The sequence below is a fragment of the Anoplophora glabripennis genome, unplaced genomic scaffold (genome assembly GCF_000390285.2).
Source record: "Anoplophora glabripennis isolate ALB-LARVAE unplaced genomic scaffold, Agla_2.0 scaffold312, whole genome shotgun sequence".
NCBI classification, from domain to species: domain Eukaryota; kingdom Metazoa; phylum Arthropoda; class Insecta; order Coleoptera; family Cerambycidae; genus Anoplophora; species Anoplophora glabripennis.
Window position 1 is genome coordinate 161,617 of NW_019416409.1, and position 14,309 is coordinate 175,925.

Consider the following 14,309-nt stretch of genomic DNA (forward strand, 5'->3'; position numbering starts at 1 on the left):
CTCGCACCTATTACTGCATTACTATATTTACATTTACATAATCGTCTTGACAGTCAAGTTATGTTCACTAAACATTATATTAACATAAATTATAAGCTGAGTTGCTTAATTGGTTACAGAGGTACACGAAAAAGTGGTATGTTCCTTTGATCAGACTTTGTTTGGAATCAACACCTATCATTTTCGAGAAAATACCCACTCAATTCATGTTTCAATGACATTTAGATTGAAGCTGGTGATGGCCAGCTTAAGACTTATATGTCATTTTCTCATAACCATTTTCTTGTAAGTTTGTCACCATCCTGCTAAATAATAAAATAAGTTACTTTCCGATATATCTAGATATTTATCTACATTGGTTGTGCCGTTAGTGATCACTAGTCTTTCTACCCCTTTTCCGACACGCATCCTCAAATCATGATTCCTTGTAGGAATTTCATTGTACGTTTTAAGCACTCCTTGTGGAAGGCTTCCTTTGCCCTCAACACACACGTGAAGCTTGAACTCATTACTGAAAATTATTTGAACCCAACTTTCACTTGTCCAAGTAGCTTTCGACTTAGACCAAGCTAGCTAACTTCTTCTAGAGTTCCGTCAGCAACAGTTTCTCTTTTGTCTTGATAGAAACAAAATATTCGTCTTCATATCAAATATAAATTTTCCATTGGGGATACTCATATAAATCAATTATAGTTAATACTGATTTAAAGCTATAGGCTTGTCATTGTAAATAAAATAGCAGTTTTCTCCGTGTGGCACTGTATTACCACCACCTAATAATTTAATGATAAATTCAAGAAATATTAAAGCTATAGCCCAGGGTCCACAAATATATCTCTATACTTTCGTTACTGCTTCTTTGCACCCCTAACCTCATTCTACTTCCATGCTATGTAGAAACAATTTTAATTTTGTTATAGAAGAAAAGGCAACACCCATCTCTAGTCATGCATTAAAGGTTTATTCGAAAAAAAAAATCTTCTCTTGGGGCATGTTTTCAGATGAACTCGAGGGAAATTCGATTTCTTCTCCTCCCAGTCGAATCAGGACCATGTGACAGCTACCTGACATGACCCACCTCAACCCTTTTCAGATGAACCAGGCCCCTAGTGGCCTATTGAGATGCTACAACGTGAATCAGAACAAGATATCTATACATTGTAATTTTGTTACAAGATACAAAACGAATGGATCAATGATAGACCTCTAGATGTAGAATAACTGAGGCCATTTTTATATTTAATCATTTCAAGTAGGTATCCTAAAAAAAAATTCAAGAACCCTTCAAATATACCTGGTGGTCGATTTTTGAAATGGCAACTTAATGAAGCGCACGAGGCAAAACTATTTGTACTTGCTAAGAAGGGATTCGAGACAGAGTTCATTGGCCCGGAGCCCTGCTGCGGTACATCTCCCAGAGTGGACAGGGAGGCTCTGGGCAAATGGACTGAAACAGAACACAGGAAGGTTCGGTTCAGGAGAGTGGCGGGACTTATAACAGGACACTGTCACTTTAGGAAACATCTACATAAGCTAAAGCAGGATGTGATTCGGCGGATGAAACCCCTCTGCATAACCTAGGCGAGTGCCCAGGATTTGCACGAGTAGAATGACGCTCCTTAGCAGATTCTATTTGGAACTTAAGGAGTTGAGAGAAGTGTCGTGAAGGAAGCTTTTGGATTTTGTTAAAAGGACAAAGCTACTTGCTGAATAGGCTAAGTAGTGAGATGCACAATAGGCCTGATAGGACTTATTAGAACCAACCATTAGGGAAAGAAGACGAAGGAAGAGAAAATATAACAAAAAAACATAATGGATAGACAAAAATGACTAGGAGTTGAAGAACAAAAAAATATCGGAATAATTTTCTATCTCACTGTATGTACTTGGAAATAACCTTATACAACGCTGAATACGCTACAAGGATGTTACTGCGCGTTATGCATGGGTCAACGTCATTTCATTTTGTAAATTAGACTGAGAAATTTGTAATAGTGAATCGGACACACCAAAACAACTCGGTTTGTACAGCAGGATGTCGTGCTCGAGTCTGTCAACAGCCTCAGTGAAGTCGATATAGATAACATCGACTTGTTTTACTTGTCAAGTTTTTCACTAATAAATTGAGTTCTCTGAACAAAGTTAGTAACAGTAACTGTGCCTTCTACGAAGCGGTGTTGCTCCCAAGACAACAACCCACACAAGGAGTCGTATAAGAAACAGTGTAATAAAATTTCAAACATTTTAGAGGAGTTGCAAATAATAGAAATTGGTCTGCAATTACCTAATTCGGTCTTACTGCCCTTATAATATTTTAGTGTTTACTATCTCCAGCTTAGTGTTGACCCATTCTTTCTAACTCACCCTGTATATAAGCACGTTAGGATTTGTCGTGGATGTTACAAAATGACATTTACCTGGTTTTATGTAAGACATCAACAGTTTGGTCATTGTAAGTAAGATGGAAGCAATAGAAGCGCCGCAATTCTCTTGACATTGATAAAGGACCAAACATTTCTTGAAATATTTTGTATTCTGCTACCGAATAAGTAACTTCAGACAATATTTTAACATGAACAGTAGGGTATTTATTATAGTCCAGACGGTATGTTTCAAAGAATCCATATTTGGGTGAATCGTATATCCACGGAGATTTTTGGCTTTTTGGCTTTAAAATGTCACTAGAAATGAAAATTTTTCTATGCGTATAAAAAAAACGTGGTCTTAACTTTTGGCGGCACAATATGTTAAAAAAATTCGAAAAATATATTTTTCTTCCTATTTAATTTTGTATCTTTTCAAGAGTTGATTTTAGGCGAAATTGGAAAAAATATGTTTGTTTAAATTTTACAAAATATGACTAATTATAAACCGAATGAATCATGATCATTATTGTAAAAATCGAAAAAATCGCCAAATATGGGGCTAAAAAGCATTTTTTTTAGGGAATTTTTTTGGGGTCTTTAAGTTGGATATAGGACCTTCATACTTGGTTCAAGAAAAGTTCATGTTATGTAGAATCATCACACCAAATTTCATCAAAATCGGATCTATAGATTTTGCATAATAATTTTGCAATCCAGATTTTGAAAAAAAATTTGTAAATTTTCAAAATTTTGCATAGCAAAAACCAAGGCCCTTAGATACTTGAAAATTTAATCACATATAGAAGGGCTCTCAAGCTTTCAAACGCTTTTTGAAAAATTCGAATCCGTCAATTAGGAGAGTTCTGGCGTTGTTTAAACATTGGTCGAATTTTTGTACTATAATTTTGCATTTTTGTAATATAATGAGTTAATTTCTCATTTGCTTATATTTTAAACAGTAAGTAATATTTGAATTATACTTTAATCACAAAAGAAATGGCGATTTAATTAATAATTAATTAATTAATTAATTACTAATTTTCGACATATTTCGAAAATAATTGTTGTTTAAACAATTTTAGAATATTTAAATAAATTTGTTTTTGATCTTTGATAAACAGTATATAAGTTTATGCACTTACCTTTGATACATTAAAAAAATAAAGTTGATAATTAAAGGAAGTTTTCGAAAAATTAGCCCGGATATCGCAGTATATTTAGTGTAAATCACGGTTAACTTTGATCGGCGATAACTACGTAACTAATCGATCTGTTTTTTTTTAAAGAAGCGTCTTTCCAATAACTTTGAAAACCTGCTTCAAAAAATTTGATTTGATTGAATATTCACAAAGTTATTCTAATTGTTTATAAGTACAAAAATTCAACCAATGTTTAAACAAGCGCCAGAACTATCCTAATTGACGGATTCGAATTTTTCAAAAAGCGTTTGAAAGCTTGAGAACCCTTCTATATGCGATCAAGAGTCTAAGGGCCTTGGTTTTTGCTGTGCAAAATTTTGAAAGTTTGCAATTTTTTTCAAAATCTGGATTGCTAAATTATTATGCAAAATCTATAGAACCGATTTTGATGAAATTTGGTGTGATGATTCTACCCAACATGAAGTTTTCTTGAGCCAAGTATGAAGGTCCTATACCCAACTTAAAGACCCCAAACCAATTCCCTAAAAAGTAATGTTTTTTAACCCCATTTTTGGCGATTTTTTCGATTTTTGCAATAATAATCATGATTCATTCGATTTGTAACGAGTCATATTTTGTAAAATTTAATTACAAACATTGTTTTCCTCTTCCATTTTCGCCTAAAATCAACTCTTGAAAAGATACATATTTAAATAGGAAGAAAAATATGACATTTTTTGAATTTTTTTAACTTATTGTGTTGCCAAAAGTTTTTTTTATGCGCATAGAAAAATTTTCATTTCTAGTGATATTTGAAAGCCAAAAAGCCAAAAATCTCCGTGGATATACGATTCACTCACCCAAACCAAAACAGATACCGCCTAGTATATTATTATTATTATTATTATTATTATTCATATTCCACTTTGTATTGGCCCGTACGGAAATTTCAAGAAGTTCCACGTGTACACTTGAAGGTAAATACGAATTCCTGGACAGCGCTATTCGCCGCGCTTCCTCAAAAATCAATCCCGTTTATGGAGAGTAAATAGAGCGGCTACCCACCTGGATGGAACGAACGCCACACCAGCCGTATGCGCTCGGGTGGTTGGGCTAGGCCGGCCAACAGCCGACGCCGGCTGAAAGCAACGGGGATTAAGCCTGAAAGCTGAAAACTGAAAAGAGCGGGACGGGCGCTTTTTTCGCCCGCTTCGTGAATAGAGCGGAGCAGCAGCCAAAGGTCGGGGTATGAAATATTCAATAAGCTTATCAAAGTATAAGAGATGGCGCGTTTGGAAATGAAAACACACCGTTTGTTGAATCAGGTGGGAGTTTTATGAAAAAAGAAAGGGAGGCGGAAATGTAAGGGCGAGGTTCGAACTTGATCTGAATTTTATTTATTTCTTAAAATAGTTGCCATAGAGATCGACGTAAGAGAGTGATACACACAGTGGGCAAGTCTTTAAAAAACCCAACTTTTACGGGAATATTTGATATTCATGTCCATTTATAAAGAAATTACAGCAACAAGTATCCGTCTTGGTACACTTCCAAAATTATAAAGTACATACAGGGTGGGCCACCAGTAACGCCTCTGGTGGCTAGGGACCAAACGGCAAATGTTATAGAAACCTGTTTAGGTGGGTTGATCACGGCTACATTTTAAAAATATTTTGAAATATACAGGGTGTCCAGGAGAAGCGTACCATACCAAAGTTATGTATTTTAAAATGGAACATCCTGTATTTTACTGCATTTTTGAAAGCACCATAAAAAAATAGGTGAACTTTATTAAAGGTTCTGAAAATAGAATTTTCTGCTCCTTCCATTTCTGGATAAAACAAAAGGGGTTTCCATTTGAAATTCGGAAGTTGACCTCCAAATGACCTCTAAGTTTGACCTCTGGGTCAAATCGAAGGTCATTATCGTACGGCCCCCTTAAAACCTTACAACTTATATTCTGAAGGTTATTCGGGGTGATCGATTAAAATGGGACACGGTGTATATAATAAATTTTTTGGCTCAAAAAGTTGAAGCAATATTTATTCACAAGGCGAGGTTATAGTAATTAAAATAGGGGGATCCCATTAGATTAGCAAAGTAATGGGAAAACTTAGTTTCAAATTTCATTCTCTTATCTTTAATGGTTCTAGAGATGTTTGGAGAAAACAACTTTCAAAGAATCACCTTTATAATATTATATAGCCGTAACTCCTTCCTTCTGCTATGTCCACTCTTCCTTTTATTTTTAGTTGTCAATTTTCTTGGTGAGCAAAATAAAATGATTTTTTCAAAATTGAATAATATTTTAGTTTTTGTAAAAATCGAGTTTAATTATTATTAAAGAAAATTTTAAGCCCAACCCCGTTCCTAAAGATGTGGCGGCCTATGAATTATGAGTATTTTACAAAAACGCTTTTTTTCAAAAAAAAATATTNTTGCATATAATAGTGTAATTATTATTAAAGAAAATTTTAAGCCCTAATGCCTATGAATTATGGGATTTTACAAAAACACTTTAAAAAAAAAAACTCGATTTTTGCAAAAACTATAAAATATTATTCAATTTAAAAAAAATCATTTTATTTTGCTTACCAAGCGCTATCCTTTCACCAAGTTTCATACAAAAATATTTATTTTTGAAAGCGTTTTTTCTGCAATAACTACTTAATTTATTTATCGATCAAAACCGGTTTAGGCTTATTCGATCCGTATTAAAAATTCCTTAAACTTTTGTCTGAAACATTTTTTCTAAATTGATGTTTCTTTTATAAATGGAAAAAAAGGTTTTTTGCGGACTTTGGACGCCATTTTGAAAATGAAGCCCAAAAATACAGGTGGATTAAAGTAGTTCATTGAATTCTACGGAATTTTTATCTAGATGGATTCGAAACATTTTCCGATGCGCTTACAGCGTCTAGCGTTTTAATTTTTCAGCTGAATCTCCTGCGCTTAATAAAAATCCAACCCACCGCATACTTCAACTAAAATATAAAGTATCTATTCCAACTGCAGCAGTACTAAGCTTTAGGTTGCTATAATTACTGGTATACTCAACGAAAATTTATTCAATGCATCTTGAAATCACTATTGTGTATTTTGAGGTCGTTTTGAGAAATTTTGTTTTATTCCGAAAATGTTTTCCCTCAAAACGCGTTCACAATACATGGAAATCGATATACGAGTAGATCTAAAAATTAGTAAACCGTTGCCGAAACTTCTAAAAACTAAATATTCGAAATTCCTAAAAATTTAGAAATACCTTGAATATTTTAAAATATCTAGAAGTGCTGTGGTTATCAACAAGTCATCTAGCACAAGAATAATCTTAGTACCTACCTGCATCTTTTCGGCGTAGTACACCAAGCTGGCGAAAACGACTATGCCCAGTATGAGGAAGAACACCAGCAGACCCAGTTCCTTGGCCGAAGCCTTGAACGTGTGTATAAGGATCTTCAATCCCGGAGAATGCCTCGTTAACTTGAACAGTCGCAGGATCCTGATTATGCTGAAGAAATCCAGCAGTTGGGACTTCTTCTCGAATATCAGGATCATGTCAATGTAAAAGCTTAGCGTGGCTGTAAAGTCTATGATGTTCACTGGGGATCTGAGGAACTCGATTATGTTTGGAGCAACCTGGAAAGAAACAGGAAAGGGGATCTTAATAACACAGGCACAAAAAATGAAAAAGTTGCTAACCTAGAGATCACTGGACCATCTATTATGTATTTTGACGCGCTGAACCGAAATCAGTCATTAGTTTTGCTATGACCGATAGAAATAACTCATTTAGAGGGAATAAAAAACCAAATTGTTACCTAGACTTTTATAAGTGGAAATGGTAAAGGGGCTTATAATAAACGGGGAAAAAAATAAATGCGTGAGCAGGGGTGGCGGAGGGTTGATTTGGGGGGTTGAAAAGTTGTGAAAAATTGTATCATTGGGATTTCTAGCGAAAGTTGACGTCAAACAAAAAGTATCCAATACAAAAGTTGTAGATCACGCAAAAGTCTACAACTTTTTTAGTGACCACTTTTTAAGATAACCTTAAAATTTCCGAGAAAAATGCGAAAACTGGTTTTTCTCTTATTTTTCGTTTTTTATCTCTCATTTCCATAACAATAATTTAATTTTAACGAAACTTGGTGAAAGTGTACCTTTCCGCGTCTTAAATAACCACAATTTTTTTTAGATAAAAAAATCAAGAAGTTTCCGAGATATTAATTTTTTTCGGTCTGAAACACTTTTTTTTTTCAAAGAAAAATTCTACTTAGAAATATCATCGTACAGAGTTCTATCGGTGATCATTTCGTTCGTTTTGACATACAGGGTGTCTCTCGGTAACGGCCCATTAGAATTATTTCAGAGACTACTTCGATTTGAATTTTGAAAATTTGGGATACCGGATTTTCGGGCATGCCCTTCTCATCTAACGTACCAACTAAATAACTGGGGACAGTTTAGTTGTTTGTTTTGAAGTTTTGCTAAAAAATCCACAGCTATCCTCGCAAGAAATTACATGATTTTAAGTGATATCACAAAAAATTATAAGTTAAAAACTAGAACTGATAGGAGTAGGGAACCCTGATACCGTTCGAAAAAGAATAAAATTGTGTATTAGAATATAGAAAAACATACAGAGTGTTCTACTTAAAAAGCCGACTTATGAAGGATTGAAATTAACTAAACTCGTTATTAAATTTCTAGCACCCTGTATGCAATTAAGCCACTTTGAAAGTATGGATGGAAATCTTAGGGGTCTAGCTATCCCCCCTATAAATATTGTTGCTTTTTCTTTCTTACTATAAAATACACATGGTTTGAAGCTAGTCACTGTTTCTCTCCATTTTTTTGAAAAAAAAATTAGATATCTCGAAAACGGTTAATTTTAGGAATAGGAAACCTTTATAAAAGTTCACCTAAAATAACACGTAGAATCCAATATTGCAATAATATACAGGGTGATTCACAACTTATCCAAAAAAATTTGGGAATAGATGCAGCATGAAAAATGGAATCAATATCGTAAAAAAATTTTTTGTAAAATCCTTATAGTTTCCGAGAAAAAAAATATTTAAGTTATAGAACATTCAACCACTACATAGCTGGACAACTGTAGTCTCTAGCGTCATTCGCCACGTGGCCTCAGCGACTCCGAATACTGAATTCGGATTTTGCAATCGTCGTTGCGATATTTACTTGTTATCTGTGGTGATTACAACAGGTTTTTAGTAGTTAGTGTCAAAAATGGGTAGTTTTTGTCAAAAATGGTTTGCGTGTACTCAGAGTTGATGGATATCGTTTTAATTTATGGTGAAGCATTTGTGTTATGGTGAAACAAGACAACATTTGTGTTAGTTCGTAGAAACTGAGTACAACGGACCCAAATGTGTTTACACATTGGTGGATAAAATTTTGAACAATTGTTGTAACATCGGGTATGTCAAATGATTTTATTATTTAAAAACACAAATTAATTTTATTCATTAATAAAGGCAAAAGCAGTTGAATTTGCCGATATAAAATAGGTATAACCGGAAGCGGTACGTGGACGCAATTATTTTAGTTGAGAAGGGCATGCTCGAAAACCCGGTATCCCAAATTTTGAAAATCCAAATCGAAGTACTCTCTGAAATAATTCTAATGGGCCGTCACCTTGAGACACCCTGTATGTATGTTTTCAGAAACGAAAATTGAATAATTCCAAATATTTCGAATTTTCACCCCCAAGAATGGCGGTGACCAACATTTTTAACATTAAGACGATGATTCGCATTATATTAGCTATGTCCTCTCCAAATTTGGTTTAATGCAACTCTCTCGGTTTCGAGAATACAATACCTATGTATTTATTTAGAAAAATGTGCCACCGATACCCTGTATCTCCGCCACTGGAGCATGTAAATTTTAAAAAAGCCCTCAGATTTTAGATAATATTTACGTAAATACATGTGTCCAATTTTAAATTATTTCACTTACTAGTTTTTAAATTATTTAAAAAAATTAAAGATATATTTTGAAGTTTAACACACTGTATCTTTTTAACGTAGCGTCATAGATAAAAACTTTATAGGAAAAAGAATATTAGATTTCATTTTTGGTCACCATTAGTGATTAATCACCCTGTATGGAAACCAGGAAACTTAACCAGTGTCAGATTTGTGAGATAAAAACTTTATAGTAAAGACTCCCCTTAAAATTCACCAAAGAATACGAGATTTCATTTTTGGTCACCATTAGTGATTAATCACCCTGTATAGAAACCAGGAAACTTAACCAGTGTCAGATTTGTGTTCAGCGCATCGAGATACAATAGAATAAGACTTGGATTGATCCAAATATCTTTCTTCATTCAATGCAAATTTGTATTTGTGGTTTTCTAGCTATTTGTCGTATTTTATTGACCATTTTTTTTTTTCAAATAACTTGGTAACGGAAGGCCAGGAACACTAACTAGTGTCTAGCAGATTAAAATATACATTAGGACTTTATTCAGTCCAAACATTTTTTTTTCAAAACTTCATTTTGTCGGTCATTAGACTAGATTTTTCAGAATTTTCAGCCATTTTCAGCAATTGATTCAAAGCCTGTGGACGCTAAGGTAAAACTAACAAAGGATTCCGATTAAGCGAGTCTCATACATATGGATAGCCTAGTGGGGCCTTAAGATCAGTTTACTTTCTTTACTTTGCCTGCCTGTGTAATAATTATAATTATGTGGTAAATTTATTTGAACCAGTTCTATACCAAAAAAGTAAAAATTCATGAAACCAAACAATATTTCTCTTACATTATTCCCTCGATTGTCTCAACTAGCAACGCCTCCCTAGACATATACAGTGTGGTAAAAAAGTTCTGCATAAAATTCATATTTTCGTTAAACATTTTTTTTTTTCGAAAAACGGTAAGACCCATCGATTTTTATTTGATCCTGGGCACCTTGTTATGTGGAAAATTTTTTTCGATAATCCACTTACGGCAGCGATGACATAATTGTTTTTAAATGACAACGCATATTTTTTTCGTTCGAAATTGATGACAGTGATAATTATCTAAACAACGGTGTGAAAATTTCGATGTCTTACATAACAATTTTTTTTAGAAAAATGCACCTTAAGTTCTTATAAGTGATAATTGTCTACTTACACTATTAATGGCTCCGAAAAGGACAAAGTTGACAAAATTACATTTCAAACGAGTAAAATTACACTAATGTTTGTGTAAGTCTAGCGAAATTGTTCGAATTGCCCACCCTGTACCATTTGGCATTGTCCTAAGCGTGTGTAAACGCCGTCTACACTTCGTTCAAGCATTCCCGGGTCGATTTGATTTATTTCAAAACGAATACGGTTTTTAAGTTCTTCCAAATCACCTGGTCTGTTTGTGTACACACGCGATTTCAAATAGCCCCACAAAAAAAAGTCTAGAGGTGTTAAATCAGGCGAACGCGGAGGCCACTCGATTGTTCCGCGTCGCCCGATCCACCGGCCAGTAAACGTGTTATTCAAGTACTCCCGTACTTGCACTCCATAATGGGGCGGTGCACCATCCTGCTGAAACCAAATTCTTTCCTCAGGAATATCAGGATCCTCGTTGTTCGGGAATAACTCTGCTAAGCTTGGGACCAAATCGAACCGCAGGAAATCCAAATAGCGAGCAGCAGTTAAATTTTCCTCGAAAAAATACGGGCCTAAAATACGACGCCCTATTATTCCCGCCCAAACGTTCACCTTTCGGGGGTGCTGATGATCTACTTCTTGCACCCAGTGCGGGTTTTCCTGAGACCAATACCGGCAGTTATGTCGATGCACCGATCCATTAAGATAAAAAGTAGCCTCGTCAGAAAAAATTATGTTCTTGAGGAAGTCGGGGTCTCCGTTACATCGATGCATTAAATCTTCACAAAAGTGGAGACGGCGGTCTGGGTCGTCCTCAGTCAATGCATGTATCAAGTGACCCTTATAGGGGTGAAATTTCTCTTTTTTGAGAAAGTTCACCACAGTTACATGTGAAATATCATTGTTCAATGCAATCGACCTTGTACTAGAATGAGGGTTGTCCTGGAGCTCCACCAGGATATTCAATCTAGTTTCATCATCTACTCTAGGACGACCCGCACGAGGAGCATCTTTCACACTACCAGTTTCCTCAAACCTTGCCAGTACCCTACTAACCGTAGATTGCGTAATTGGTGGTCTGTCAGGGTACGTTGCATTAAATAATTGGCAAGCTTCTTGATGGGTTCGTAACTTATCGCCGAAACCAATCATCCTCAAAATATCAATTCTTTCGCGTTCACTAAGTTTTGCCATTTCGAATTAAACGATTTCACCAAAGAATGTTAAATCGGTACTGATTTTTAGTCTTCAATATTTCAGGTAATCTACTCCTTTCAAGTAAACATTTCTTTGGATCTTTTTTTTTTGAGGAATTTATCGGCAAACTCGAAGACAAAAAGTCGACCTTAATTTGCTACATACTATTTGGATTTTGTGCGGTTGAACTTGGTTCTAAATTTTGCAGTTTAATCAGGATCCTGACAATATCTGATGAATAATTCCGCAAATATTACATAACACCAGTTGCAACTTAAGTTATCTGAAATGCTTTCTGCCGAATAAATTTTTTTCTAAGGCATTTGATCCGTAAACAGCAAATTATTGCATTCAAGAACTTAAGGTGCATTTTTCTAAAAAAAATTGTTATGTAAGACATCGAAATTTTCACACCGTTGTTTAGATAATTATCACTGTCATCAATTTCGAACGAAAAAAATATGCGTTGTCATTTAAAAAAAATAATTATGTCATCGCTGCCGTAAGTGGATTATCGAAAAACAATTTTTTCCACATAACAAGGTGCCGTGCATCAAATCAAAATCGACGGGTCTCACCGTTTTTCGAAAAAAAAAAAATTGTTTAACGAAAATATGAATTTCATGCAGAACTTTTTTACCACGCTGTATAAAGCATCTGTAAAGAATAAAGAAAATTAAACGCCCCCATCTATATAGGCAAGTAAATATTCCAAAATTTCCCCATCCTGTCGTTATTCCATTACAACAACATGGTGGACGATAAAATTTTATTACACTCAGCCGTTTCATGCTCCTGATGACGTTTAAATATCCACTTTTATGGCATTTAATCTTACAAGTTACAGTTTAAAGAGGTCGATAATACAGTAAACTTTCCCCTTCCGTGCAGTCCGAGGTACAATGGGGATGTTTGGGAACGGAGTGATAAAGGGATGATGAACGTCGGAATTGGCAAAGTTGAGATTCAACAAGTTGTAAACGAATAAAACAAAGGGACTGCCGGATTTATTTGTGGGGTAGGTCTGGCTAAATTTTTATTGAGGCTGTTAAGGTGTTTGAGTGGTTGATAGCGTGAAGGGCACTATTAGATTTTTCAGGGAGTTTACCAATGCAATAATTTTTAAATGATTTTACAAAGTTTCTTTTTCGTAAACTGCCATAGAATGTTGGTAGGTATCTGTTTCAAAAAGTCTATATTTGGGTGAATCGTATATCCACGGAGATTTTTGGCATTTTGGCTATCAAATATCGCTAGAAATGAAAATTTTTCTATACGCATAAAAAAAACGTGGGCTTAACTTTTGGCGGCACAATATGTTAAAAAAATTTGAAAAATATCATATTTTTCTTCCTATTTAATTATGTATCTTTTCAATAGTTGATTTTATGTGAAAATGGAAGAGGAAAAAATATTTGTAATAAAATTTTGTACAAAATATGACTAGTTACAAATCGAATGAATAATGATTATTATTGTAAAAATCGAAAAAAACGCCAAAATTGGGGTTAAAAAACATTATTTTTTAGGCTTTTTTGGGGGGTCTTTAAATTGGGTATAGGAACTTCATACTTGGCTCAAGAAACCAAATTTTATCAAAATCGGTTTGATAGATTTTGCATAATAATTTAGCAATGCAAATTTTGAAAAAAAATTACAAATTTTCAAAATTTTGCACAGCAAAAACCAAGGCCCTTACTTGAAAATATAATCACATATAAAAGGGCTCTCGATCTTTCAAACGCTTTTTGCAAAATTCAAATCCCTCAATTAGGAGAGCTCTGGCGCTTGCTTAAACATTGGTCGAATTTTTGTACTTATAAACAATTAGAATAACTTTGTGAACATTCAATCAAATAAAATTTTTTAAAGCAGGTTTTAAAAGTTATTGGAAAGACGCTTCTTTAAAAAAAAAACAGATCGATAGGTCAATTAATTACATAGTTATAGCCGATCAAAGTTAACCGTCATTTACACTAAATGTATTGGGACATCCGGGCTAATTTTTCGAAAAATACATTTGGTATTCCGAGTACTTACCGGGTCTAAGTTTGCAATACTTTTCTTCATTGGCAACCTACTTTAAAACGTGTTTAAAGTTATTTATGCCAGCGAGAAATTCAAGAAAATCGATGTCTCACGATTTAAAAAAAACAATTAGCGTATTTTCAAATGCCTATCGTTAATAATTATTGGCCTTTCTGATTATTTTTCAAAGATCAAAAACAAAATTTAAATATTTTAAAATTGTTTAAACAACAATTGTTTTCAAAATATGTCGAAAATTAGTAATATTAACTCATTATATTATATTTTTCATTTGCTTATATTTTAAACAATAAATAATATTTGAATTATACTTTAATCACAAAAGAAATGATGATTAAATTAATAAATTAATTACAAAAAATCAATAATATTTTATTCATACTTAATAACTTTTAAAACCTGCTTTAAAAAATTTGATTTGATTGAATATTCACAAAGTT

At 33.9% G+C, this 14,309-nt stretch overlaps 1 protein-coding gene across 1 annotated transcript in view; it reads right to left on the reverse strand.

The window, feature by feature from the left end:
* LOC108910634 (potassium voltage-gated channel protein Shaw-like) overlaps positions 1-14,309 on the reverse strand; it is a 66,678-nt gene that overhangs the window by 29,109 nt on the left and 23,260 nt on the right. Inside the window, exon 5 of the mRNA XM_018715315.2 lies at positions 6,845-7,141. Coding sequence (XP_018570831.1) covers positions 6,845-7,141 — 297 coding nt within the window. The remainder of the gene's footprint in view (positions 1-6,844; positions 7,142-14,309) is intronic.